This window comes from Filicampus tigris, chromosome 19 (genome assembly GCF_054856515.1).
Source record: "Filicampus tigris isolate MCC_2025a chromosome 19, RoL_Ftig_1.0, whole genome shotgun sequence".
Taxonomy (NCBI): Eukaryota; Metazoa; Chordata; class Actinopteri; order Syngnathiformes; family Syngnathidae; genus Filicampus; species Filicampus tigris.
Window position 1 is genome coordinate 3,687,733 of NC_141235.1, and position 27,968 is coordinate 3,715,700.

A 27,968-nucleotide genomic window follows, 5' to 3' on the forward strand; every position below is an offset into this window, starting at 1 on the left:
CCTTCATCGTTCACAAAAGGCCTATTGGAATTTCTACTGTTGATTAAACATGATTGCAACATCACTGCAGGCATGATCACAAATCGATAAACACTTCACATAGCCGGTGTTTTGTTTTATTTATTTATTTATTCATTTATTTTAAACTGTCTGTGTGTCTATTTGCTTGCATTTGCAGCGTGGGGCATAACATTTAAATCAAATGTTTTCTTGCTCTGTTAGGAGAAAAAGATTACTGTTATTAGTCCCGCATTGGGGGAATTTGCAACTATAGCAATTAAACTAAACCAAAGATAGCAACTCCTGACATGGGACATAACTTTTCAAACAAACTGCGAAATTATGGGGTTAATATCGTCTCTGCGAATTTGAAAATTGCTCATGTTAATAAGGGCCTCAGCGGAGGTGAGTGAATAGGCTACATCCAAATCTTGCTAGCACTGCAAACTCACCCTTTAAAAGTTAGAACAAAATGCTACAATATTTGAACCACTTGTGGATGAAAATAACGCATCTATGAAGTGCACACTAAAGTATTTTTTGGCAACAGAGTCGTTCATTTAGTCTTTCTCTCCTGATCAAGGCCATTACCTTCTACTTTCTACCCGGATTGGATTTGTGATTGAACCCCAATGCGGTAAATGGACGCCCTAATTTCCCCAGAGCTCATCGTCCTTTTTTCTTTAAAAGCCCAAATAAATCTGTTAAAACATCATACGCGCACACACAGGGCAGGGTAGACGATCCAAAATAGATTCATCAGTCCTGCCACCACAGGAGGGGTCAGCGCTATTGCTTTGACTTCTGCTATCGGCAGGTTCTTTTTAAGTGTAGCCTTTTGCTGTCTGCCAGTTAGCCCGCCTTTCATGTTCTTCCACTTTTCGAAGGCAAATGTCAGCCGTTTTTCTGCCCATCACGGTGAGCGGGCGCACATCTTGTGAAGCAAGGCGGACGGATGACCGCCACGAAGCCAGCCAGTCCCAGCGTTCGGCTTCATCTCTTGCAGATCATTACATATTGCCGGAAAAAATCTATTCCGTTTTTTTTTTTTTTTTTTTTTCCCCCCCAAACTAAACCTAGTACAGCCTCTTGCAAACCTAGACGTGAAAATAATATGGGGTATTTTGTCCTTTAATCCAACCCACTGCATCATTACATTGTCAAGAGTATTTTAATATTTCTTTCTTTCATTTTGCTGTTTGTTTTGTTTTTAAGATTTCGTTTGTCGTTTTTGTTCATTTGGTTAAATAATTGGTAAATATGAATTGTATTATAAAATTAAAAATAAGAATTTTATATGTACTTTTTTTGGCCCATTTGTCCATTTTAAAATTTTGGAGTACAAGAATCTGCGCCAACACCCCTGCAGCAGCTGTATAATTCCTTCCTCATTAGCCAGCAGAGCGACCCCATTTTCCAGCAAATTTTTGCACATATGGAATAAAAACTCACCACATGTTTATCAAAAGAAATGAAATATGCTGTGATATGAGTTTAATATCAAGTCAAATTCAAGTCAAATTTATTTATATAGCCCTTAATTCACATGCCAACAGCATATACGCGACATCCCCTGAAGGGACCACAGATGGGGGAATGCCCCTTCCAGGATGATCAGGCTGCAATGGATGCCGAGTGGGCAACATTTAACACACATTTTGGTACTATACAATAATCTGTTGTGTTATGACAATTTTTGATATGAGTTTGTCAAACTGGAAAATAGCACTCTTATATTGTACTTTATGAAAAAAATATAGTCCCAACAAAATTCAATTGAATGCAAAGAATTAGATATATTGTGCAACATGATTGCCACCAGGGGGCAGTATAATACTTTCACTACTATTGTAAAGTGCAATATGTCAGTTTTTGCAGAGCATAAAGAATATATACCTGTGAATATTGCTAACATTGTACGTCTACTTGTGTTGCGCCACATTTGTGTTCAACTGTCAGTGGCTTAAAGGGTTACGACACGGCAAGCGTCAATGCTATCTGTTTAGCCCATCTATGGCGTTATGCATTGTGTGTTAGCATTAAGCTAGCCCAAGGTAAAGTTGTGTGGCTGTTGTAAAGACACAAAGTATAATTCCCTTTACTTTAGCTTTGGATTGAAATTTTCAACTTTGTCACTTTTCGCTCGCTGTTCAAAATGCAAAAATGTCCAAACAACGGCTTGGATCTTGGAAAAGCTCCCGAGTTGGCTGATCGACTGTGCTTTCTGAGCCACATCTCATCAAGCAAGGCACCGGGAAAACAATATGTGGCCAGCACTTGTGGATCAACAAAAGGCCTTCCCATTGAATAGCACCGAGTCAGGCAATGTCAGTGTATTCGTTTTCTCATCCGCGAATCTCCTGGAAGGCCCCCTAAGTCGCCCCGTCTGCAGCCACTTTGTTTGATGAATCCTGCTGCAAAGACATTGTTGATTGGGGCACTGGGCCACGGAGCTTATTCGCCGGCTCACCTCAAGAAGCTTGTGATGCATTGTTTCACCGCAAACACACTTGAACCGGCCTCCCCCGCCATCCGTCTCCCCGTCCCTCGCAGCCGCCGCTATCGTCCTGCTTTCAACTCTGCCAAACATTCCTATCACTACCTCAGCCGACTTTCCGCAAAGGCAGCTCGCTATCACTGACTCGCCATCACTTTTTGTTGTTGTTGTTGTTGTTTTCTTTTTCCAAATAAGCTTGCATCAGTTCTTGGCATGTAATTATATGTTTTATCACCAGCACGCCCGGCACCACATATCGCACATACCAAAAACTGTCGATATCTGCAAGCTATTTATGTTTGGAATGATATTGATGTGTCTTGGAATCAGTTTGTGGTCTACTATGAACATAGGCAATAATGAACATTTTTTTTGAGTGGGTGTCAATTACTTGGAACACAACCCCAGACATGACTTCAGTCTCAGTTGTGTTTTCAAGGAAGGCACAGCACCAAATGCGCGTCGTGAGCATGTAGTATGTAATTGCGGAGGTTTTCGTGGGCGCCGGCGGCCATGTCTGTTTTTGTAAAGCGCGCATTGCACACACTGTAAATCTCATCCAATTGCACGCTCGCTCTCTGTCATGTTGTTGTCCTTCTCCTCCTCCTGACGTTTGTGCCGGATGAATCAGCGGCAGATGAACTCATCTCGGCCCTGTCTGCCTCGCAGAGGAGCTTTTATTGCCGCAGATCATCCAGGCTGACACCAAATCTTTTGTGCTCTTCCCCGTGAAAACATTTCCGTCGCTTTCGCAAGCCGTCAAGCCAATTCGCCGCCTATTGTTACACTTGACAGTTTTTTTTTTGGGGGGGGGGGGGGAGTTTTGCTTTTGTAGGGAATTAAGGAGCACTTTGAAGTCGCCCCAAGAGAAATGTTTAATGTCTTAACTATTAATGCATGCACTCTGTATGTACATCTTTAATGAAGGTAACTGTTCTTACAAGGAGGTGTTGTTCTAACAGGCTGAAAGAACGTTTTCTTTTTATTCTTCTTTTCTGGATGCGAACAGTCAACCGCTTTTTTTTTTTGTCACCACTGTCTTTCATCCCTGTCAGTTGACATTGGTGTGATCTGAATAAGCAGTAGATGTGTTGTTTTGAACCTGTACCAAGACTTATTGATTTCTGTTTAGGCAAACACGCAAATTACACACCGACACAAAGTTTACACGGTGTTAGGCATACTACAGTATGTAACTCCATGTTTGACCTAGTATGCTCCTCCAAAGCCATTTCAAACAAAAACAAAATGAAAGGGCCCTCGAAAGGAAAAAGGTTCCCAACCTCTGCACTGAAACATGAAAAAAGTACAATACGATACAAATAACTCGAATGCAATTGTTTCCCACTCTGCCGTTACTTTTCGGTTTTGCCACTTTCCATGAATTGTTTCCCCTTAAGTTAGGCGGCTAACTGATATAAATGGGTCGCTGAATTATTCAGGAGATATTAACGTCACACAAATATATTTTTGAAGCCCGTTTTAGGAACAAGCCTGCCATGGAAGAAAAAAAAAAAAAAACTTCTTTGCAAAGACCAAAGGCATGAGGAGGAGGATACAAATCGAGATTGGAGTGAACGACAGCGTAGAAGAGATGTGAAGATTCCGTTGGCAGGTTTGATTTCTCCCGCTGATGTTTTATTTAACAAACATAAAAAAAAAATAAAAAAATCTGTCACAAGATTCATCACACAAAATCAGAGGACGGATGTAATTGGAACCAACAGCCAATAAACGTGTTGCACATTGAGGATTTGGAGGCAACTGTGGCAGACACCCAAAATCAGTATATGGAGATTGTCTTTAAGCACAAAATTGGTTTGGCTTGGAGAATAATGGAAGCGACTGGTGAATTTTGCAATGCTTAACAACAGCCTTGGCCAAAATCCAGACAAAGATTTGTTTCCTGTTTGGAATACAATTGAGCAAGGGACTTTATAGAGTTGCTGAACAGGGCCGGCCAATAAATATTGGTAGATTAGTCACCATGGTTGCAAAGGAGAGATTTGTCAGGAAGAAAGTTGTTCCCATCATGCAGAGTTTTGTCATTTTGCAAACATTGAATAAGGTAGCAGTGATTGCAAAGAGGATGAAAATAGAACTTGTTTCGGGTTTTTTTTTTCTCTCGTGTTTGTTCTTGACCAGTTAGCATAGCAGCTAACGCCGCTAGCATGTACATCTACGCTAAAATTCTACAGTTAGCATTGATTTGCAATGTGTTAATAAGTAGCGTGATTTTATTTTTTCAATTTTCTAAATGAGAGAGAAAAAGGTGAGCTACACAATTGGGCAGGAATGACATCATCGTAGTAATTGCTTTGTTGTAGCCCTCGCTTCCATTTTTCATATTTGGCAATCTTTTCAGAGCGTCGCTCAAACCATCGCGAGCCTACTTACTCGTATTATCCGAAAAAAGACATTATGATATCAAAGGTTTTTTATTTTTATTTTATAGCCAAGTCTGTTCTTGACAGGTTAGCATAGCAGCTCACATACCTAGCATGTACTCTTGAGCAAAAATGCTAACATTAACATTGATTTGAGTACCTTTTATGGTAAAATTGGAGTACTAGTAAAATACAATACAAAACTTTGTTAAATTGTTTGTTCAGCAATATTATTGAAAGACTATATATGTTTTGGTCATGAATATGTCAGAAACAACGAAATGAACATGACATGAAATGAAACAAAATCTATTCCAAACAAAGTCCACAAAAACACAGATTGTTTTAGTTGAAAACGTAGCAAACATGAAATTAAATGGTCTGTTTTTCAAAAAAAGAATTGCCCTCCAAAATTTCCCTCCAAATCTGAAGTGGCCCGTATTTAAATAAAAACCAAAAAAATCCTAATTGGTAAGACTTGTTTTTCTCAGAACTGATTGGAACCGTTGGTTTTGTTTTGTTTTTTTAGTCGTGACAATTAGACAAGCAGCATCAGTATCTTCCTGCCATTGCGATTCCAATTACGACATGCCTGTCTTCCTGGAGCCCTAATCAACATTTTCATGTGTGAGCGCGCATGATGCTCGCAAACAACAATGCATGGCTCAGCGTCGTCCTGATTGAGAAATCCTCCCTAAATCACTCGATGGCAGAGATTGATGCTATTTAGCCAGCCAGGAGGCTGGAGACATTTGCATTCACCTTGAGCTCGGTGCAAAAAAACACAGCTGGCTTTCTCCCCTTTGCAGGACAAATGTTGCGACGGGGGTCTCGGCGTCACTATCTGAGCCGGCGACGGGTGATTATTGGCAGCCCTTCTCATATTTATGGCCAGGGATTTTCTTCAAGTTGCTCCATCAAAGGACACGGGAGGGAAGTCGCGGCGAAAACCTCTGTCGTTGGCGATTAAACGACGGCTTGACAACGTTGGCCTCCGTCGCCGTGATCTCCATCCGACCTTCGCTTTATCGTCGTCGTTCTCTCGTTTTTGAGAGATCATCAGGCCAGTTCAACGAGTCGGAGCACGATTCTGTGGGGAACTCGATGAATGGAAGGATGATGTCATACGGCTGTAGAAGCTACAAACTCAAGACGATGACGACAATTCAATTGGTCCGTGACCTGAGTTTTAAGCTGCGCCTCGTATCACAGAAAGTACGTTGAGACAAAAATAACTGCGGGCTGGCGCGCTTTGAAAGGTGAAAAGCACAGCTTGCGCGTGGCTTTTTATGTACATTTCAATTAGAAACGCTCTCATCAAAGGCAGCGGCACCATTTATAGCACGCGTAGATGCAGTGCAACCTGGCCTCCAGAGCGTCCTCCCCAAACGGGTACCAGGAGGGCCGATCAGACTCCACAGGGAGGACAAAGGAATCTCCCTTGGGGTGCAAAGAAAGCACGAAGAAGAACAGAATGTGGAATGGAATTTTATCAGCAGTGCCGGGTTGTAATTTTGGATTGAGTTAGTTTAGACTTTTGTTTTCCAAATACGTCCTTACTGTATGTCTTCTAAATGTTGGGAACAACCTTGGCAAATTTGCCAAGTCTATAAAATGAGACTTCAAATGGGTGAAAATTCAAGCCGTTCTCTCTCACGGCGCTGAAACCACGCCTCACTCAACTGTCAACAGTCAATCAAATATTGCTGTTATGACTTGGGAAAAACAAGATGCTACTTTGTCTTGCATCTTTATTAATATAACTGCATGTTTGGGCCGCGTAGGTATATATCCCACTGGGTCGGCTGCAACAACGAGGCACTCTAAAACGGCCACGTAAGTCTGAAATTCTGGTCCAAATGTTTGTTTAAAAAAAATAAAATAAAAAAAAATGCCATCCTCAGTGATCATTCACCTTTCTCTGTTCTTTTATGTGCACTCGCAGCCCACAATGAGGCGCTCTAAAGCAGTCACACCCACCCAAGGCACCAATCGACACACTGGTTGTCAAATTGTATTATTTTTATTTATTTCCAGCCCTCTCGCTCTTCCGCCTTTCTCGACATGACTTTCATGCACTCACAGCCAACAATGAGGTACTCTAATGTGGCCATGCCTGTTGGCTATGCAAAGCAAAGATGCATTTATGGGGTGTAGGCATAGCTAGTTAGCTCGCTAAGTGTTTTGCTCGGTCCCATTTTAGCCAAATCAGGAAAAATGTGTAAAGCTTAATTTGCTTAAAAAAAATAATAATAATAAACATCATTCTGCATCTTTACTGGTTTTCAGCAGTTATTTTCAAACTTATACTGCATAATGTATTTACTTACAAATTCATTCACTTTACAGGGGAACAGTGCTTCTACTTTTACTATTTTTTTTTTTTTTTTTGTTTAACACAAGTATCTGTGCTTGTCCTTCAATACCAAGCGCGAGCACTTTTGCCACCTCTGCTAATTAGCAACCACGATGGGGGAAAAAAGCAAACCGCAGCCTCATTTGGACCAGCAAGCATCACGATGTGCTAAGAGCAAACGTGGGCGTTAGACCGCCAATTAAGGCGTCGGTGGATCAGCCCGCTGTAAGCTTTTCTTCATCGGCCGGCTGCCGTATGAAGAGCGTGAGAAGGTCCACTCGAGTGGTCGTTCTCGTCCTCACTTATCTGTGCAAGTTGGGATGGGTGACTTCATACGGCGGTTGCTCCGCCCGTCACGCGGCGGCCAAGATAAGAGCCATGTCAGAAAACGGCTCAGTCTTGGCCGGACGAGCTTCAAAATGACTGATTTGAAGTCAGTGTGAGTGTTGTAGTAGCGCAAGTGGAAAGGAGTGCGATACTGTGCATTGTGAATGACAATATCTTTTTTTTTTTTATAGTGGCGGGAATGTGGCGGAGGACGATGGCGGCAGTCCAAAGCAAAGTCAAAAGAAGCATAAGAAGCAAGATAAATGGAGAGCAGAGAGACCCCGAGATCTTTTTGAAAAGGTCTGTTTTGTCTTTTGTGTGCTACTCTTTTTGGTGATCGCACTCGAAGGGATTTATTGTATTTGCCTGTCTTGCATCTCAGCTGGATTCTTTACCCGAAAGTAAACAGCAGGAGATACAAAGGGCCCTCCATCTTTTCTCCTTTGGACAAACAATGCCAAGGACGCTGCAGCAGGCCATGCGACGCACTTACAAGTTCTGGCACACACAGCCCGTTCCAAAACTTGGTAAAAAAAAAAAGAAATGTAACAACCAGATATTTGTTATGAAGCTTTTTGAAATGTGTTGCATTCATCTTACTTTGATAATTGGGAACAATTAAACGATTACTCAATTAATCAATTATCAAATGAATCATTATTTTGATAATTGATGAATTGTTTGGAGACCTTTTTTAGGTTAAAAAGCCTCTCAACAGTAAATATAATCCGATTTTCTATGAAAGCAGACTTATTTTTGTTCAGTCACAATAAAGCATTTGGAAAACAATCATCAACATTTTTCAATGTACGGCTGGAAAATGAAACCTTTTAAAAGTCTGTTTCATCAACTAATCGACAAATTAATCGAATATAATTGCATTGTCAGTTTTCAAAATGCACTATTGACAAATCATCATTCCTAATACCGATCCTGCGTTGTGTTGAATGAGCTTGTGTCCTAACTTTTAGATCAACTGACTATCGTATTGCTTTGTTATTGTGAAAACAGGTGAAATCGTCCTAAGCCACGGCCAAATAACGGCGGGCGAATCGAGCGCTCGCGAGGAGCCTTACTCCCTGCCTCAAGGCTTCTCATGGGACACTTTGGACCTGAGCAGGCCTTTGGTGGTATGCAATCTGTCTGTTGAAGGTGTCTCATTCACAGTGGCAAAGGGGAAAAGTTTCACTCAAAGTAGAATTTGGTTCCACTGCAAGCTACAGCGAGGTTGAAGTCAAATTGCTCGCCCCCCCCTCCGTCCCCGCCCCCCTCCATATCCTTTCAGATGCAAGAACTTTGCACACTACTCAATGAAAACTACACAGAAGACGACGACAACACCGTCGCCTTCGACTTCTCTGTGGACTATCTGCAATGGTACCACCAAAGTTTGCTGTCCGCTTTTTGTTTGCTCCTTTTCAATTGCATTCTATTATTCTTTTTTTTTTGGGGGGGGGGGGTCTATTTGAAGGTTTCTCAGTGCGGGTCCCGCTTGCATAATGCCCATCAAGCTTTACATTCACAGCGTCCAGCGCCGTTCCACTTGCTGCATATTTCATTCCGTCTCGTCATGATCTGGAGTGTCTCCACTCAACCTCTGCCAACCGGGGCGCTTCCACGCCGCTGTATCAGTAACAAGCCTGCTGCTGCTCTAATCTCCTCGCCGCCGCCTTTTCTACCGGCTTCTAGAATCTACATAAATGCTATCGATACCTTGGGGGGTAGTACTTACACCCAAACATTATATCGCTTACTTTGAAATGAATAATTAACATTCCTGGGAGTTGCGCGCAGCCCTGCCCCGAGGTCGAGGCAAGAGGCGGAATTCATTCCACCTCAAAACGCTCGGAGCTGCTAACGTTTATTCTCATTCATATTGCACGCCGTGTTCTTCTTCTCCCTCGTCAGGGTCTTGCAGCCCCCAAATCGGCTGGCCCAGTGGCACTGCGGCGTCAGAGTGGATTCCAATAAGAAGCTCGTGGGCTTCATCGCCGCCGTCCCGGCACATGTGCGCGTGTATGACACGTAAGGAGCTGCTAATTATCTACCGTGGATTGAATACAGCAGGGGTGGCGAGCCAAAGGCTTGTGGGTCGTATTCGGCCCGCGAGAGCTTCATATCTATTGATAATATTTTCAATTTAGTGTAGTTATGGCACACCTGTGAGGTGGGATGGATTATCTCGGCAAAGGAGAAGTGCTCATTATCACAGAGTGGTTTGTGAACAATATTTGAGAGTAATGGTGATATTGATGTATGTGGACAAAGTTTTAGACCTTTGAGTTGATCTCGTAAAAAATGGCAGGAAAACAAAAGTGTTGTTTATATTTTTGTTGAGTGTCGAAAATTAAAGGCTTTTAAGTTTGCCACATAGTCCGAAAAATACCTTAAATATAGTAGAATTAATACTTGGTTCGGTTTATCGTCTTTTCTGGGGCGGGGGGGGGAAAAACGGAAAAAATGACTTAGGCCATTATTTTAGGAATATGACGAATATGTAAAGAAGTTAAGCTGTAAATAATGTTACAGTGGTTTACAATGATATTAAATATTATTTTTTTTAGGTGGTGTAAAAACTTTGAAAACTTCTGCTCTACATAGTACGTCCCCCACCAAGCTCCAACCCCCCTCCGAAAAAAAAAACCAACAACACTATTGCAAATTAACATTTTGGACACATCGTACACAAATATACAAAGTACATAAACTTGCCTGCTCCAACTTTTTGAGGAAATGTTGTGCATTAAGCTTTACCGTGTTAGCAGTGCCAACTTTAGTGGCACCGATAAAATGGTTCCAATTTGTCAGAAGTGTCTATAAAAGTTGAAAATGTTGTTCCGCAGAGAGAAGCGGATGGCACGCATCAAATTTCTGTGCGTACATAAGAAACTGCGCCTCAAGCGAATGACCCCGGTTCTGATCCGCGAACTCGCCAGACGGGTGCAGCAGCGGGGTGTCGGCCAGGCGCTGTACACGGCTTCCGTCGTGCTGCCGACGCCAATCAGCTCCTGCAGGTACCCGCTCGCTATGATTGCTTCATCTTTTGATTTCGAGGCAACTCGGGTCCAGTGAGACGATGCCCGACAGCCGCTTCGGATTCATGAGAACGAGACCCTCGAGTGTTGTGGGCCTCCACCAGCTGGTCAACTTGAAGCTTGATTTGGGAGGAACTCACTGTGGGACTCTGGCCATGCTGCCTTATATCCCTGCTAGCGTAATGCTAACACAACATTGAAAAGGCCATTGATGAGCTAACACCTAGCATTGATAGTTACTGTTATACGCCTATATGCAACTGATATTTTAAGACAATAATCACAATACTCCTAGGCATATATTCTTTATCCTCTGTGGAGAACGACTATTTATTGGGTTGCTGAGTCGCAGGACTTCTTCTCAGTTTGTGAGTGATGTGTGTGATGACTCAATGATGTATTATACTGCCACCCGGTGGCCAAGTTGGGCACACCAGAAGGTGCGGCACAATTAATTAAATTGAAGCACTCCTCTAAAGCAGAGGTCAACGCAAACATTTTTTTTTCAAGAATATGTTCCTTTGCAAGCCCGCTAGTTGAAACAGGGCACTCTGATAAATATAGCGTTTGTGGAATAAGTGTTAATCCACAAATTTTCAGCCATCTCTGGGGGTGGCCATTTTGTCTTCTGTCGACTGAAAATGACATCACAACTGCTCACGACAACCAATCACGGCTCAGATTCAGAAAACAGGTCAGCCGTGATTGGTCGTTGTGAGCAGTTGTGATGTCATTTTCAGTCGACAGAAGACAAAATGGCCGCCCCCAGAGATGGCTACAAACGAGTGCAATTTGCTGCTTAATTTATATTCCACAAACGCAAAATGAATCAGAATGCCGTGTTTCAACTAGTGGGCCTGCTGGGAACATATTCTTGAAAAAAAATACGTTTGGGTTGACTTCCCCTTTAAAGAGTGCCAATTTATTACAGATTGCTTTTGTTTTGATTCTGACTGCGTATTTGGCTGCTGCTAAGTGCCTGGGCGGACAATATCACCCTTAAAAGAAAACTGTGATCATGCAGTGTTTTAAAATAACACTAATGAACTGTATATTAAAACATTGCATATTACTTAATGATTGGTTGAAGCTGTTTAGTCGAATATCAAATTGGAATTTGCATTGCAAAAAGCTCTGCCCGGTTTTGGCAGACTTGGCCAGTAAAGAAACTTTTTGATTGTGATCCCGATCCTCACTTTAGACTGTGCCATCGACCTCTGAACCACCGCAAGCTGCTGGAGGTCCAGTATCCAGGGATCCGAGGAGACATGCCCCCGCAGAGAGCCCTGAAATTCTACCGCCTCCCTGAAGTTGGTGCATGCTGCCCCCTGGAGGCAGACACTCCGAAGCGCCTTTCAAGTTGTCTTTTTGCCTTAATGGTTATTCCCCGTCCCGTTTTGATGCCTTCAAGCACACAAAGACGGCAGGCTTGCGCCCGATGACCAAAGAGGACGTTGAGAGGACGCATGAGTTTCTCCAAGCAAACCTCAGCAAGTTCCGCCTCAAGGCCAGCTGGTCCCGAGAGGAGGTGGAGCACTGGCTCTTGCCCCGGGAGGGTGTGATTGACACCTACGTGGTGGAGGTCCGTCAACATCAGTGACCAAGCACAAATCCAATTCACATGGTGGCCTCGGACGTGACCCGAGTACGCGTTTGCACTCACAGGCCGATGATGGCGCGCTGACAGATGTGGTGAGCTTCTATGGGATCTCCTTCAAGGTGCTCAACCACCAGCTCCACAGCAGCATGAGAGCAGCTCACCTTTTCTATGCGGCGTCAGCCGCTGGTGGCGATCTTGTCCAGCTCGTGGAGGACACGCTGGTACTGCTCAAATTGGTGAGTGATTCACATTATTGAGTTGCTGAGGAAGGTTCTATTAGAAAGCCTTTGTTTTTGTTTTTTCATCTTTCATGACAGAAAGGATTTGATATCGTCATCGCCGCCGATGTGATGGATAATAAAAGTTTCCTGGAGAAGCTCAAGTTCAGCTTCAGCGGCAAGAGGCTTCATTACTACTTGTACAACTGGAGGTGTCCCAGACTGAGTGCAGACAAGGTACAGAAGGAAGGAATGCGGGGAAAAGTTGCCGCGTCACTAGTAATGCAAAAAAGCAACAAAAAAAAAAGGTCAAAATATAACGTGCCATGTAATATTATATTATTTTCCAATATTTTATCATTTTAAGATTGTTCGCATTAAAATGACAAACCGATTTTATTTTTTTTTTCAGGTGGGCATTGTGTCACCAACTGAATGAGAAAAATTGAGGATCATGAGTGAGCACTTAAAAGGCAGCAAAGGCAAGAACGTGGGTGCGGGGGTGTGGTCGTGTTAATCTGACAGTCTACAAACGCAGCGAATCAAAAAAGCAAATAAAGGTAAAATTCCATCCGTGAAAATAGTTGTCACGTAATACTGTTTATTAGTTCACATTCCATGGACAGTAAAAGATTGCAATCGGTGCGGCGGCAAATTGAATCAACACGCAAGCAGTTCAGTTTGTGATTGTGCGTGTCTCTGCGGGCTTCAATTCAATTCGCATCATCTGTGATGACATGTCACTCAATATGCAAGCAAGGCGCGCATTTGATAAGAGGACATAATCATTAATCACTCTCACATTTCACACAGTCTGAACGATGGTGCACAAAGCAAATAAATGGAATTGGAGGAATGGGGGGCTTGTAGCCAAGAAACGATGTCACGCGGAATCCAATCAAGTATAATGTTGTTTCTGCAGATATGATATGTACAGTACAGTATGGAAGGTGAACACAAAATGGTTCCCCATTTGGAACTTAAACCAGGGTAATTTTGTGAATCTGAGATAGGACTTGGTAAGCGGTTTTCTTTTTCTTTTTTGTTCTTTTTTTGCGTGGTGGCATTGATCAAATGCTCAGTTTGGTTGTGCCCTTTGTGATCCACTGGCTAAACAAATTCCTTTGCCTTGCTTTATATGCAGTGTGCATGCACTTCCTCAAAAAAAACAACAGTGGTCGCTGTGACCCCACATTTAACTAATGTGGGTTTTTTTTTTTTGTTTTGTTTTGTTTTTTTCGCAGTCTGAGCCGCATTAGACACATGACCTGTTTTGCATGCTTTTGGTGGTGTTTTTTCAGAGCAGCAGACAAAGACAATTCTCAAGTATGTCTGAAAAATGACTCAGACAATTATGCTATCAGGCTGATGTACTTACAAAAAAAAAATAATATAAATGTCTTTGCAAATATAATTTGTATTCAACTCAATTCACAGAGGTTTATTATTGTTGTTGTAAAATGTGGCACACACGCCCTTTTTTAATGAGGATCCAGTCACTTAGCTAGTCTGTAGCTCCTGGCTTTAATAGTAAAACGCACGTGTGGAAAAAGTGTGTTTCTTTCATTGCAATTCAAACAGAGCAGTGCTACTATCTGACCACCACTGTAACATTTCCTAGGTATAGAATATGTCTGTTAACTCCTACCTAAAGCTATAAACAGTGGCCTACGGTTAACTGCAGCTGAAATTGAGGTAGTGTAATTTTGTTGATGAAATATTACGTTTCTACCAAGTACCGTGAGGTTTTAAGACTTGTGTAGCTTCTTAAAAAGGGCTTATAGTAAAAAATGAAATAAAATCTTTAAGGTGTATGGTATATGTGTATATGTATATATATATGTATATGTGTATATGTATATGTGTATATGTATGTATGTGTGTATATGTATATATATGTATATATGTGTATATATGTTTATATGTATATATGTACATATATATGTATATGTTTATATGTATATATTTACATATATATGTATATGTTTATATGTATATATGTATATGTACATATATATATGAACATCAGGTATATATGAACTTTACCTGATGTTCCTGAACGCAACACGGGCCCAGCGGCGTGAGCCAATCAGAAGCGAGAAGGCGATTTAAGTTGGAGATGACTGCAAAACTGCCGACAGACTGTCGGCCACTTCTCGCTGGCTGTCGCTGACTTCTTTCTGTCTTCGACGTCAGCATCCCACCGGGCAACAAAGTCGCACCTCCCCTCTGGCGGGGGACACATCACCGGGGGCTCAAGTGTTTCTTTTGTATCTCTTTTTTTAGAAAGCGTTCTGCTCATTTGTATTGTTGCCATCAGTCACTCGCGTTGTGGCCAAACTGACCGCCGTTCAAACAGCAGCTCTCTGGTCAACGTTCGCATTTTTAATTTTCTTTTTCTTTTTTTTCTTTTTTTTAAGTTTGCTTTTAAAGTTAAATTTTGCACAGGTCTTCCGAATAATGTCCCAGCGGATGTGTTTTGTTTGACAGCTCCCACAAACACACGCAGCGACCTTCATTGCAGGTATGTTACTTTATCATTTGTTGTGTCTTCACAAGAATGGGTAATGAGCGTGTATCTACATATTTTAGAGTAATTTTTTTGTCTCAAGGTGGAAGCTTTGTGTCGAAACGCCGTGATAACATTGACTCAACCAGTTGCGTTAGTTTCCTTCCTTAATCAACATTCGCTGCGCGTTACGGTAGTTCGCACAATAACATGCCTTATACCGTAATGCCCCGTGTAATACGCTTCACTTAATTTCTTGCAGAGAGTGATGTTTGTTTGGCTTTTTTTCCCCCCCACCCTTAATGGATCTTTGCAAGGCCACCCTGTTGAGAAAGATGTTGCTGAGTGGTGTTTGTATCTCTTTGCACAGTCCCTGGGTAATCCCTCTCTAAACACTGTGAGAATGCTGTCCTGTGGAGGGGGAGCGGGGAAAAACACCTGTAAAAACAAATACTAGTATGTGTGAGGAAGAGTTTTGCAGAAGTCATTTGGCAACGCGGCAGTTAAAAATCCAAACCATGTTTGTCTAAAAAACAGTCGGCAAGGACTGTCATCGTATGCATTCATATTACCGTTGACGGGGATGACATTCTGCTTAATTATATAGTGAGGCTTGGCTCCAGATTTGAATTTTTTGGGGGCGTGCTTTTCGAGTGCTACCTTAACTTGTAAGTTGCCTGACTTGTCTTCAAAAAAGATGCTTTTAAACAAAGAGAACTACACATTGCGAGTTTAAAACCAAACACTTAGCCGTTAGCTCATTGCTAACACGCTGTGCAAAACGTCAAAGACGGACTAGCAAAAGAAACGCAGATGTTGCGGCAGTATAACCCTTTACGCAACAGATATTTGCACACAAACAGTGCAGCAACGCTAATCTCGCAGGCATACATTATTTATCCTCTGCGCAGAATGATTATGCATGATATGTCATATGTGAATCTTTGGCAACCCCAGCCCTTAGCTGATATGTTGTGGGATGTTTTTTATGGGCATTAACGATTTTCGGTAGAATACATTTCTGACACACGCATAACCGGCCGTTTAATTAAAAAAAAACGGAATAAAATAACTTATTTTGTGGTCCTTTAATGCTAACAACTATCAATACATGAATTACAGGTAGAATATTTGACTGTTTTGAAATACATTTTTGTGGGGAGGGGGTATGTAATGTGCAAAAAAAAAAAAGAATCTGCAGAATCCAGCCAATTTAAAAAGAGCTAATATCGGCCAACTAATCGGTCGTGGCCTAATTCCAATGAAGATTTCATTCGGTTTCCCCACTGTAAGGCAACCAGATGACGTCCGACGGCCTTTTGCATTTTGGGTTCCCATTCCCAAAAAGTCCCATTTTTGTTTGTGTTGTGGTCTTGTTTTTATGTGATTGTTAGCAGATAGTTGACGCCCAAAGCTCAGTCGCGTGTAGACCAGCATTGATCGAAAGCAGGCAAGCTGGGAGTGGCCCGGACCTCTGTTTGACTGGCATACTATCTTGTACCATGAGTACCTTTTTCTTTGGCCTATATGAAGACCCAAACAAAGAGACATTGTTGCTGAGCAGAGGTGAGCGTTGTCACGGCGGTAAGTGTTATCACCCATTTGAATATCTCGTGTCAGGCTGGGGCTGGTGTTGCGTTGCCCCTGTAGGCAGTGTAGACACATGTTATTGATGAGGGCTCCTTCTGTTGCAACCTGTCTTGTTTTGAAGTTGGCATTGTGTCTTTCGGCTCAATTCCTACTACTCCAATAAAGGCCTTTGGTAGATGAAGGTGAAGTTTTAGGCGCGGATGAGTCGCCCGTGTGTCAAAGTGACACGGTGTAGCGCCAACTTTTATTGAGGATGACTTAGTTGGTGTTGAATTACTTATTTTATTATTTTTTTTTTTTTTCTTCTTAAGTATCGGTGGCTGGTATCGGCAGCTGTCCAAGTAGGGCCCAAGGACCACATGAGTAAGCCCATGGTCCGTGTTGCATGTTGATATTTTTGACCTAGTTATAGCCTTTCCGCAGCTTGTGCCATCGCTGATGACGATGTGAGAAATCATTAGCATGATCAGTATCTTCACATAGACTGTCGTTAATGATAACCAATCATTAAATGTACTTATTTGAGCAGTGCCCGTATCCAACGGGTAGCTTTAATCGGGACCCAAAAAGTAGCTTTCAGTTTCCAAAAGGTTGGTGACCGCTGTTCTAGTGCCTTTTCCCCAGAAAGCCAAATACCCACAACTCTCTGCGAGTAGTGTGTGAGGCTAGTCAATATTGGACAAACCTGTTTGTCTGGACCTGCCAGAAAATAAAAGGTCACGATTATCACCCAAATTGGTCTCCTTGGAAGCGGTTTGTATGTGTTTAAGCTAGGTCTGAAATGATACATGCTCGTTCTTGGTCTGTAAGAGTCAAGTGTCGAGCACTTAACGCTTCATCTACACCTGTCAGTGTTCCTTAACCATTAATTAACATTCTGCAAACGTCTGGTTGGGAATCGCCGGCTGCACAGCCAAGAAGCATAAATATTTAGACAATGACGAGGGGGGACGTGACAATGTTAGCAATGAGGAGACTCGGGTAAAAAGAACAAAAAAAAAAAAAAGAGTGCCAGTCAGTGACCTCCACTGTTTATAAAGTTGAGCTAGCTGTGAAGAGCGGACCGCTTCCATTTTCATCACAGACTCGAGCTGAATTTGGTCATTGCCTCACAGCCCTCTTAAAATTTTATTTGCAGCAAAAAGCTTGTCGGAGACAAATATTATTATCGCTTGTAATCATTTCCATACATTTACGCAAAGCCTTCCAACTTAAGACGTGACTGTTTTCAAATCCGAAGTTCAAAGGCAGCGAGTTTATAGGCCAAGCGTGTCCGCGCCGTCGTTTTACTGCTTTCACGTGCGTCGCGGATGTTGCCGTAAAGGGCGCGCGAAATAATCACGCCGAAAGATTTACGTTTGCCGTCCAAATGCGCCGTGTGTGTTTAAAGGCCTCTTGGAATCATTGAGTTAGTCTGGCATGAAGTGATTAATACCACTACTCTTAATACTGGCATCTCTAAGCCGTAAAGGCCCCACCCCCGCCTCTCCATCCCCGACTCGGTAGCACCGCATCCAGCCAGATGGACGCCAGACAGCTGAGCTGGGAAACGCCCCAAGCGGGATCCCCGAGATGAGAGCACCTCTCCCGACCTCCTCCAAGAAAAAGCATTTCATCGCTCGTGAAATCCGAAGTCAATCCTCGTCAACTCGTGGAGGCCGAGTGGGTTGAAGAAATAAATCATAAAGGCAAACACCGAGGGGGACCAGTTTAGGCAAAGCCTCTTAAGCGTATTTTTCTGTTCGTACCGGCCGATGTCTTCGTACAGTTTCCGCCACGGCTCGATTGAATTTATTTGAAGGGCTGCTGGAGCAAAGCGGTGTTTGGTAGCAACGAGTGGGCGGCCGATGTGAACTGCGGCCACATGCATCTGTCCAGTAAGAAGCGTGCGTGTCATGAAAAGTCCACTGAAGCATATTGTGCGCGTGCACATGTGATGCGATCCCCCGGTGAGATAAAGCCCCATCCACCCCACCCTTCCCACTCGCGCACCATTTTCCATGTGTTCGGCCTCATTTTAGAGCCACGGCGTGCCTTTCCTCAGGCTTTTTCGTGGCTCTCCACTTGTGTGTCGGTCCCTGAGTGTGTGTGTGTGTGTGTGTGCGCGCGCGTTCACATACGACACATTTAATGGCTCCTTTCAATTCAGCAAACAGAGGGCCGGAAACCAAGGACAAAGAAGCTAGTCTGTGTAAAAATAGAGCAAAAAACACACGCGCGCTCCTCTGTGCAAATCCTCGCAGCGCGATTGACTTTGAATGACTGTATTTTGTCCCGAAAATGTTTTGCCTCGATTGTCATCCACTTGAAAAAAAAAGAAATTAAAGCCACACCTCATATAAACACTGCCACTCCCCCACCAGGAAAGAAAATAACAGCTGGTGCCCCCCCCCTCGGTTGTTGTGATACGTTACATTGTTAGAATGCAAATTACATTGCAGCATATTCATTTTTAATTCCCTTTAAAATAATAAAGGACTTTTACGTTTTTGAACAACCCTATTTTGTCTACAGATAAGTGTCAAGTGAGGCTTCAAAATCCTGGAAAATCAAGTCATTCTCTCGGCTCTCAAATGCTTTGTGGGAGATGAGACCACGCCCGTGCAACTGTCAATCAAATACCACCGCTACAACCTGGAAACATGGACACTACTTTGTTTAATTTTTCCTATGCGTACACATAGGGTAGCTAGCTACATGTTTGAGCTTGAAAATATATCCTTCCGAGTCGACAACGAGGCACTCTAAAGCGGCCACACTAGCGCAAAGCTTTAATCCACAGCCTGGAAGTCACATTGGACAGAAATTCCTCGCTCGGTTGTTTTCTCTCTGTGATGTGCACGCACTCATGGCCCGCAACGAGGCGCTCGAAAGCGGCAACCAGAAAAAAAAGCAGGCCAGTGGCGGTTTTGACAGTGTCCGTTACGGAGACAAAGCAGAGCGCAGGCATGAGTAACCGGGGCCTCGTTATGTCAGCCGGCTTCCGGCTGACTGCCTTCAGTCGGCGGGAGTTCTGGTAAAACGGATTTGAGGGAGTTTGCGTCTGGGTATGAGTACGGACTGATGGATTAGTCTTAGGCCTCGGTTTACCCCCCCCCCCCCCCCCCCTTCTTCCTCTTCCTGTCCTCTCAGGCAGCAGATCTTGTCCTCTCGCCGCCCCTCCGACACCACGCGAGGCCTGCGTAGCCCACCCGGAGACACGCGGCCCTGCACAAAGCCGTCGCGCCCCCCCCCCCACAAAGTCCCGTTCTCTTCGGACTACTTTCCACCTCCTTCAAGTACACACACCCTTTCATCCTCCTTCCCTTTTTTTGTGTATCCTCCCTCCGCCGCGAGTACTTTCTTCCTTCCTTCCTCTGTCACTGCAACGCCTTCCCCTCTGCCTTTCCTCTTACTCCTCGCCAGGGGAGAGGTGAGTCATGTGATTGGGGGGGGGGGGGGGGGGATTTGCACAAGCATTCTATTGACGCGGACGCATTTCAAGGGCGTGAAGTGTTCCCGCCCCCGCGGTTGTGATTAAAAGCTAGCCGGTCGGTCGCTTAAACCGCTCTAAGTGCTCGGTGATTGCTTTTTAACGCGAAGCACATTGGCCGCTCAGCGTGAGGCTGATTGTTGTTTGAGGGTGGCTTCCAAAGCGTGACACGGGTCGACCCCCACCCCCCGCCCCCTCCCCCTGTTGTTTGCCGATACATTCGATTGGTCGATTAGGGTGGCTGGAGGATGTTTTTCCTCATTGCCCAAGTACTCTTCATTCAGTCATTTATCACTTATTCAGATTGCACTCGAGAAGTCAAACACACCACCATCGCTCCCTTTCTGTGCACTGCCTTTCGGTTTTCTCAGCGAAAGGAAGTTTCCGTTCTCTGCGGGTTCCCCTCCGGGAAGAATGCGTCGGGAGCCGACTGCATCCAACTGCGTCCGCGCGTCCCAAAGTCTCTGCGTAGTTTGCCGGAACATCCTTTTGGATGCCCTGAGGCTTTCGTCGGAACTACTGACTCAGAAGAAATGTTGTTGTTTAGCGCACACGTCTTTGCGTGGGTGTGTCCTTGCCCATGCGAATACGCTGAGCGTAGTAGATGGGATGGATTTTCGCTGCTTTTGTTGCAAATCCGACGCTCAGCAACAAGTCTGCAGAACTCTTTGAGTGTTGCTCATTAGAGGAAAAACACCTGGTATATGGCTTTTTTTTTTTTTTTCCTCATGCCTTTTTTCTCATAAGAAACCGCAGTTTATGGCTTGGGCGTCACCAGCATTCCTTCTGTCCTCCTGTGCGGACGTGTGCATTGTGGAGGAAGAAAAAAAGATGTGGACAAATGTGCTTCAGGTCGGCTGTCTGGGCTGTTTTAAGCGCAATTACAACGCCCTAAACGCTTTGCCAAGTACGCCCAATAATAACACTTTTCTCATTGGATCAAAAGTTGCCACAACCTGATTGGTCCACGGTCTTTCCTGCGATCTGAGCGGCGTCGGCACCGGAGCTGAAGCAATCGAACGGCACCGCCGTCGACCGGCATCTTATCGTCTCATCTTGAATTCTTTCCAACCTGTCGCGTCTTGTTGCGCCGCCGCCTGGTTTCTCGTGATCCTTTTCTAACCTCCCGTTCCTCGGCCCAAAAGCTCGAATCGTTTAGCACTTGAACCTCCAAGTGGACGGACGTCTGTTGACCCCATGCAAACATTTCTCATTTCCTTATCAACGGCCTCACGTAAGAGGCCTCTGCAAATTTTTCCGACTTGATGAGTACGACATTTCCCGATGAGATGAAATGGGGCAGTCAGGAAGCGTCACACTTGCCTTTTGTTGAAACAGATCTTCCTCCCTTAGCCAGGAACAAGCCCCCGTGCGCAACAGGGGGTTAAAAGAGCAGCCCCCGTGACTAGCAACAGAGGATCCCTTTTGTTTGTATGCCCTCGAGGAGCAGAAATAAAGCGGCCCGTCTGAATTTGCTGGTAAAACTGGTATAGCGGCATACCTACCAAAGTGGATGAGATTGTGAGACCCAAAGTAGAGCAACTGACGCCACATCAGTCCTATTTTTGAATTTTGTCAAGCGGATGACTCACGTTTAATGCCTGTTGCTTAGAATAACAGCGCCACCTTCCAGACAAAGTGGCCCCGACGTGCCGGTCGTCTTTGCTCAAGCCTTAGTGGGCCGTTTTGCACTCCTTTTTTAGGAAGTAATCTAGGTGACTTATGTAAGATCGTGCCTACCCCTGAAATCAACATTCAGCCTGGAGATCCTTTTGCCTTCTTAAGGCAATTTGCAAGGATAGGGGTGACATGTGAGGAAGGTGTTCCAAAAACCGAGCAAAGTCAGTCTGCTTTATTTGAGATTTGTTTTGTCGTCCTGCAATGGCCGATGACCTCACTTTGGAAACCATGTTTGGTGGTGAAACCGGGACCATAAAGTTGACTTATGCTCGACACGGGATAATCGGTACAATACCCGGTTCTGCAAATACACGCTAGCTGTAGCCCAAAATGTTTAAAAAGAAAAAGTGGAAAATGTGGGTAACGACACATTAGATGCTAGCTCCGACTGCCTTGCGCATATAATTCCGAATCTTCTCTCAGGCTGGCGCGTCCCAACTCGACTCTTCCACTTCAGTTATTCCATTTTTGCAGGAAGTCCGTGTGAAAGAAGCTCCGCTTTATCCTTGCTGTGTTTTGTCAAGTGGGGGAGGATTACAAGAGGTCAGGGTGAACACTGTAATATTTCAGAGCCTTATTACTCCGAGGAGAGAACGAAACCTGATTCTGGCTTGTTTTCACTGCACAGCAGGTGGTCATGAGTCAGCGCGAGGCCCTGTGAGATTTCTTCAAGCTCGACTTGTGTCATAACAGAAGATGTTCTTGGGCTATGCTAATTGATTCCACTTTATGAGCGCGCTGACCCCCCCCCCCCCCCCCCCCGTTCATTCGGCCAATCTCGTTACGGTACTCTGGGAAACTGCACGTCTTTCGCATCAACCGTACACCGTAAACACATCTTATTTGCGTCTTACCTCACGACGTCCCAAAGCATCTCCGGCTGACTTGTGCTAGGACGACAAGCGTCTGTGGAAAAGTTTCCCCCTGTGGTTTTCTGCCTTTCAAATCTTCAGTGGAACAAAAAATGAGCTCATCACGGCATTCAAATTGGCCCAGCCGCATTTTTTTTTTTATTATCCCGGTGGAGTTGTCAGTTGTCAAAACGTTATTGAATATTCCGCAAAACGTCAAAACGCGACGATTATTTTCACAGCCAGGCTTCACGGTTGTCGGTCGCCGCGACGTGGACAAGATATGCGAACGCACACGGGGGCGCAGCCACGCTCATTTCGCCCAATTGAGTGGGAAATTGGCAGGTTGCAGTTAATACAGAGCGGTCATGAGGTTTGGATAATGGTCAAGAGGCGATTAATGAGGCGGGACGTAAATATATATATATATATATATATATATATATATATATATATATATATATATATATATATATATTTTTTTTTTTTTTTTCCTTTTTCCAATCGGCTGCAACGTTTGACGGAATTGATGTCAAGTCTCCACGCAGAGCTGTCTGACATCATTCTCACAGGGGGCTGCGATCTGACTCAAAGGGTTGGGCCTGGAGCGCCACAGCTGAGCAAACTGTGGCCAGGTCACACTCTGAACGCCTTGTCATTTTCGATCGAGTTTAACTTGAGTCTTTGAGAGGCATTCGAACCCACTCAGACAGTCATGTTCCATTGATGTCTTCCTTTTTTGCAGTCTTTTGGATGGAGTGAGACGTGGCCTCGGACTTATTTGCTCGACGCATCTGAGTGAATTGGCGATCTCCTTTTTTGCATCCGCCGCCTGATCTTCATCATCATCATCATCCGAGTGCCAAATGGATGCCGTCGACACCTTGCAGAGCTCCGCCCCAGAGACCAAAGCCGAACGGATCGCCCGCTACAAAGCCGAGCGGAGGCGGGAGCTGGCCGAGCGCTACGGCACCTCTGACGAATGCACCTCCAAGTATGTCCGCGGTCGGGACAGGAAAATTGCGGATTCGTCAGAAACGGCAGCCAAGGAGAAGGAAAAATGCGAGGATAACGGGTCGGAGCAAACGTACACCAGGAGAGGCCCGAAGAGTAAAGTCGATATCGACACTGACATCAGAGCAGATTACGGGGTGGAGAAAAGCGCTTACCTGAAACGGGGAACCCGTACGACGACTTCTGAAACGGAGATTCCGCCGTCCAGCAAGACGTCATCCGATATAAGGTGAGTTGCTTCCGTTGTTTTGGTAATCAGCCGCAGAACGTGGGCGTCGCTTTGATCGAAAACAGCAGTTTGTGACCAAAAAGCTGAGAAAACCAACATTTCAAGACTTGTTTGTATGACATTTCCCAAAAGTCCCTTTACGATACGAGCTGAAACAAATGTTCCCGATAATAGCAGTCATTTGCAGTTACTGTGAAATACCGCCGGGGATAAAAGGCCAATATACACCAATTGGCAATGGTGCAAGCGTTTCAAGCGCACATCTGCCAAAAGCGGTTTGTTATTTAAAATGATTGCTCAATGGCTAATGTGCCGAACTGCGTCCAAATCAAGTGGGAACGCTTCCTTGCTTCCAGCAAAATGCGACTTAATGGAACTGTTAAGGTGAGGGCGATATTAAGCCTTGACAACCATGTAAACACATCTGCTACCATTTCCCAAAGTGGCCATGTGCAGGGAGCGTTATTTATTTTTGCCATGGCGTGTTTTCCTGTATGGACACGCAAGAATCTTGTTTCGTTGGACTTGAGGAGTCCCGCGTTGAAACAGTTTCTCAGTGTTTTTCATCGGTGGCTGGAAGGAGCGAAACGTGTTCAGTCACGGCCCCCGCGGTTGTTTGAGCTGCAATCCACTCTGAGGGATCCTGCAACGCACGCATAGCCCGACTTGTCTGTTCACGGCAAAAAAAAAAAAAAACAGCCAGCGGGGAAGACGTGAGAGAGGCAGAAGTGTTGAGAAATTGTTTGGGGCTCGCGGGTGTAGTGGTGTCACGATCCTGCCAAGTTTACATGCCTGGCGGTTAATCAAGCGAGATATTAGGGGAAGCGTGATTGATGAGCCGCGGGCCGGTTATTGCGTTAATCTGGGAAAGATGCGCCCCGACACGAAGCAGCTCCAGTAGATAGTCGTGAACCGGTAGGATTTTCCTGACTTGCGACTCGATCGCCTGGATTGTGTGTAACAATTCCCATCCCGGTTGACTGGCGTGTTCATTGTGATGACAGCACGTAATTACTGGCCCTTGTATGGTGAGATGTTTGCAGGCCTGCGCTACAGAAATAGCACAGAGCAAACAAGAGCGCAGTTACCCCAGTGATCATTTCAGCTGTCAGTTAACGGGTTTTATCAGACCCAAACAGGACAACACACTCGCAGTCAATGGCAGACTCATTCTTGTGTCTAAAATTGGTCATATGTGTTGCGGGACATTTGCACTGTACTCTGGAATATGTAAATTTTTGAATAGTGGCCGCTAAGTGACAAAAGACCTCAAGACTAATTTTGGCTGCGGAATCCAAAACTGAGCTTAGTTGTTCTCGATCACGTCAAATTTTTGAGCTATAGGGTCCTCGATTTCTTAAAAAAAAAAAAAAAATGAAATAAATGTGTATGTATGTAAATGAAACACTAAGAGTATGAAAAGTAAAAAATTTAAAAAAAGAAACGGCGTAAAATGAATGCTCCTCATATTTGCAACTATGATAGCATTCTCTTTGCACATATTGATTGTTCTGACCTATTGGGAGCCGCACACACCTCTCACCGTCTCAATTGTGATGCCACATTTTTAGTAAAGGTAAAATAAAATGCACATGTGGAAAGTCTAAAATTATACTAGTGTTTTCGCTTTTTTTTATCGAGTGTCTAAGTGATGATTTTTTTTTTTTTTGTATTGTGACAACACAAACGCGTTGTCGTTTGGCCCCGACATAAGTGAAGGACAGGAGAGAAGCGCTTCCCTCCAAAGTCCTCATTCTAATCCTCGCGTGCACTTATTTCATCAAGTGTTGGCCCGCGTCCTCGCATCACTTTACACCCTCCGTGACATAATATGAAATGGGACAAGAGGGAGGCAGTTAAGTAAAAGTGTTTGATGGATGACTCACTTAGCGTGAATATATTGCACATTTAGCTGTTCTCACTTGGTACTTTTTTTTGGGGGGGGGTCGGCATGTGGCCAGTGGCCGCGTCCAATCTTGTGCTGAAATCCTAGGTCATGATAACATGCTGTAATTACCTCACAGCAAAGCTTTTTTTTTTTCTTTTTTTTTATACATAATGTAACCAAAAGGGGTGACTCCACAAAGATTATTTTTAGAAGGTCCGATTCTCTCTGCCTTTTGTCCGCACGCCAACCCCTGACTTGTCTTTCCTTGGCAACCTTTGACCCCGCCCAGCTGCCCACCTCCGCCACCACCAGCCCCGCCACGATGCTTGATTGTATTCAAAGCGCGCCCCTCCCCTCCTCCTGTTACATCACTGCTGCTACCCCACAGGCAGCTGTCGTCTGCATCCATTTAACGCCCGTTACTTAAAGGCGAAGGCTCGCTTCACTCGTACAACGCTCATTTTGTAGGATGCCCTGCTTTTTTTTTCTTTTTTTTTTTTTTTTTGTGTGTGCAGTTTGGAAGTTGCGATTGCTGCCGAATATCTGTCATCACTTCAGTATGTTGGAGTGAGCTCATGTGTCTTCTTTCTCTCTCTCTCCTAGGCATCTGGCCGCTGATGACATCAACGAGTCAAAGGGTAAGAAGAACGCTCCACTTTCACTTTTAAAGCCCAGCTCATTTGCGTTCTCCCCATTGAACAGCAAGACTTGGCTCGGTCAGACGTGCTCCATACGTTCATGCGGTCGTTTGCTTTTCCAAAAAGTTGTCTTGACACTGGTTGGCTCCAATGTTAGATCATATGCTGATATACAGCGAGTCTGTCTCAGCCAGCCAAATTTGTAAACCAGATTGGGGGCTTGTAACGAGAGCGGAGCAGTTTTCACATAAATTGCTAATTTTTTTTAATTTTTTTTTTTTCCCTCATTTTTTTTTCATTCAGTCATAACAATTGACATCCATTAAAAAAAAAGGCTTGTTCTTGGATTTATTTGCCACAAATTGGTAGCTATGACCTGACTAAATGAAGCTCCTGCCTTCGTTTCAACATAGGCTACGTTTACATGCTCAAAATTTCTTTAATCCAATCAGAGTTCGTATTAAAATTATGATCGGAAGCAATGTTTTCATGGACAAAAAAAAAATTTGGATCCGATTAGGACTTAGGTGTTCATGCATTACACTTTAGACTGACGTCACAGGCGTGCGCGGTAAAGGCGGTTTGTTCCGAAATTTGGGAATAAGTGTTTTCATTTCTTGATCGGGTCAGAATATTCCGAACGGGCTGTGTACATGAAGCAGTTTTATTTCCGATCAGGCTTTTAACCGAATAAATGCGTCCATTTGAACGTAGCTTGTTGTTTCAATGCCACAAAATGGCACCAAAGCAATATTTATATATTAGAGATGGCTTTGAACTGAGCAGGTGAGTTTTTCAGCGCAAAAATGTGGAGCGGAGGTGTCTTGAGTTGGGCTTCCTGTATGTGTGTGTGTGTGTGATGTGTCTTGCTTGTGATTATGCGTGCATGTGTAAATCCAGCAAACGAGCGAGCGTGACAGATGGTTAACGACCAAACATGATTTATTTCATTGCCCGAGATTGAGCGCGTGTGGCAGAGTTGTGCAACTGGTCTTATTTGCTTAAGTCATGGAAATGGGTAAGTTAACCAGTAACCTGCTGCCCCAGTGTCTTTGTTTCTTTACGTTGCACGATTCAAATTCGTGAAGGCTTTTCGTTTCCACGTGGTTCATCGAGGGAATGTAGTCAAACGACACGCTGCATTCAAACTGAGTCAGGAATGTATCGCTACAGTATGACGAATTGTTCAGCTATCCACGACGCCGCGGTAAGTGGAACTAGCTCGAGCAGTGGCGACTCGATTGACGGCCAAGGCAGGAAACAGTGAAGTCGTCTTCTTGGCCCAGTGATGCCGTTGTAAAGATTCGAGCTGACATCAGAAGCGAAAGAGAGAAGTCGAAGTGGAATCGGCACTCTGCAATGCTTTGTGTTCCGTCATTTCCACTAAATCTCAATCCGCACCGGGACGGCAGGAATGATTGAAAGCATCATTTAAAACTGTTGGACCGCGACGTCAAGTGGAATTTGACTTCTTTTTTCTTTTTTTTTGTTATTCCTTTCACTCGGGCTCATTTAGTCAAACGCTTTGTTTGGAAAGAGGCCACGGTTGTCGACCAATAAAACACAATTTGCAGTGAAAGAACAACATTTAAGGTGCTGACCTAAGAAAATGCGCGGCCCCCAACACACAATACAATATTATTCTTATATGGATTTTTTTTTTTTTTTTTCATTTGA

At 44.1% G+C, this 27,968-nt stretch overlaps 2 protein-coding genes across 9 annotated transcripts in view; both read left to right on the plus strand.

The window, feature by feature from the left end:
• The window catches only part of LOC147128915 (glycylpeptide N-tetradecanoyltransferase 1-like), a 139,326-nt gene extending 125,312 nt beyond the window's left edge, over positions 1–14,014 (plus strand). For 3 of the 5 annotated variants that reach the window (XM_086016753.1, XM_086016751.1, XM_086016754.1), the window contains 11 exons: positions 7,759–7,867; positions 7,950–8,094; positions 8,579–8,697; positions 8,853–8,944; positions 9,476–9,592; positions 10,411–10,581; positions 11,804–11,912; positions 12,014–12,184; positions 12,268–12,438; positions 12,520–12,657; positions 12,833–14,014. In XM_086016753.1, coding sequence (XP_085872879.1) covers positions 8,022–8,094; positions 8,579–8,697; positions 8,853–8,944; positions 9,476–9,592; positions 10,411–10,581; positions 11,804–11,912; positions 12,014–12,184; positions 12,268–12,438; positions 12,520–12,657; positions 12,833–12,859 — 1,188 coding nt within the window. In that variant the 5' untranslated portion in view covers positions 7,759–7,867; positions 7,950–8,021 and the 3' untranslated portion in view covers positions 12,860–14,014. Of the gene's footprint in view, positions 1–3,973; positions 4,113–7,590; positions 7,680–7,758; positions 7,868–7,949; positions 8,095–8,578; positions 8,698–8,852; positions 8,945–9,475; positions 9,593–10,410; positions 10,582–11,803; positions 11,913–12,013; positions 12,185–12,267; positions 12,439–12,519; positions 12,658–12,832 lie in introns of those variants that run through there. The other 2 variants (XM_086016752.1, XM_086016750.1) reach the window with 2 other exon arrangements.
• Positions 14,015–14,570: 556 nt separating this feature from the next.
• The window catches only part of svild (supervillin d), a 33,092-nt gene continuing 19,694 nt past the window's right edge, over positions 14,571–27,968 (plus strand). For 2 of the 4 annotated variants that reach the window (XM_086016746.1, XM_086016747.1), the window contains exons 1-3: positions 14,571–14,944; positions 23,268–23,765; positions 26,257–26,291. In XM_086016746.1, coding sequence (XP_085872872.1) covers positions 23,389–23,765; positions 26,257–26,291 — 412 coding nt within the window. In that variant the 5' untranslated portion in view covers positions 14,571–14,944; positions 23,268–23,388. Of the gene's footprint in view, positions 14,945–23,267; positions 23,766–26,256; positions 26,292–27,968 lie in introns of those variants that run through there. The other 2 variants (XM_086016748.1, XM_086016749.1) reach the window with 1 other exon arrangement.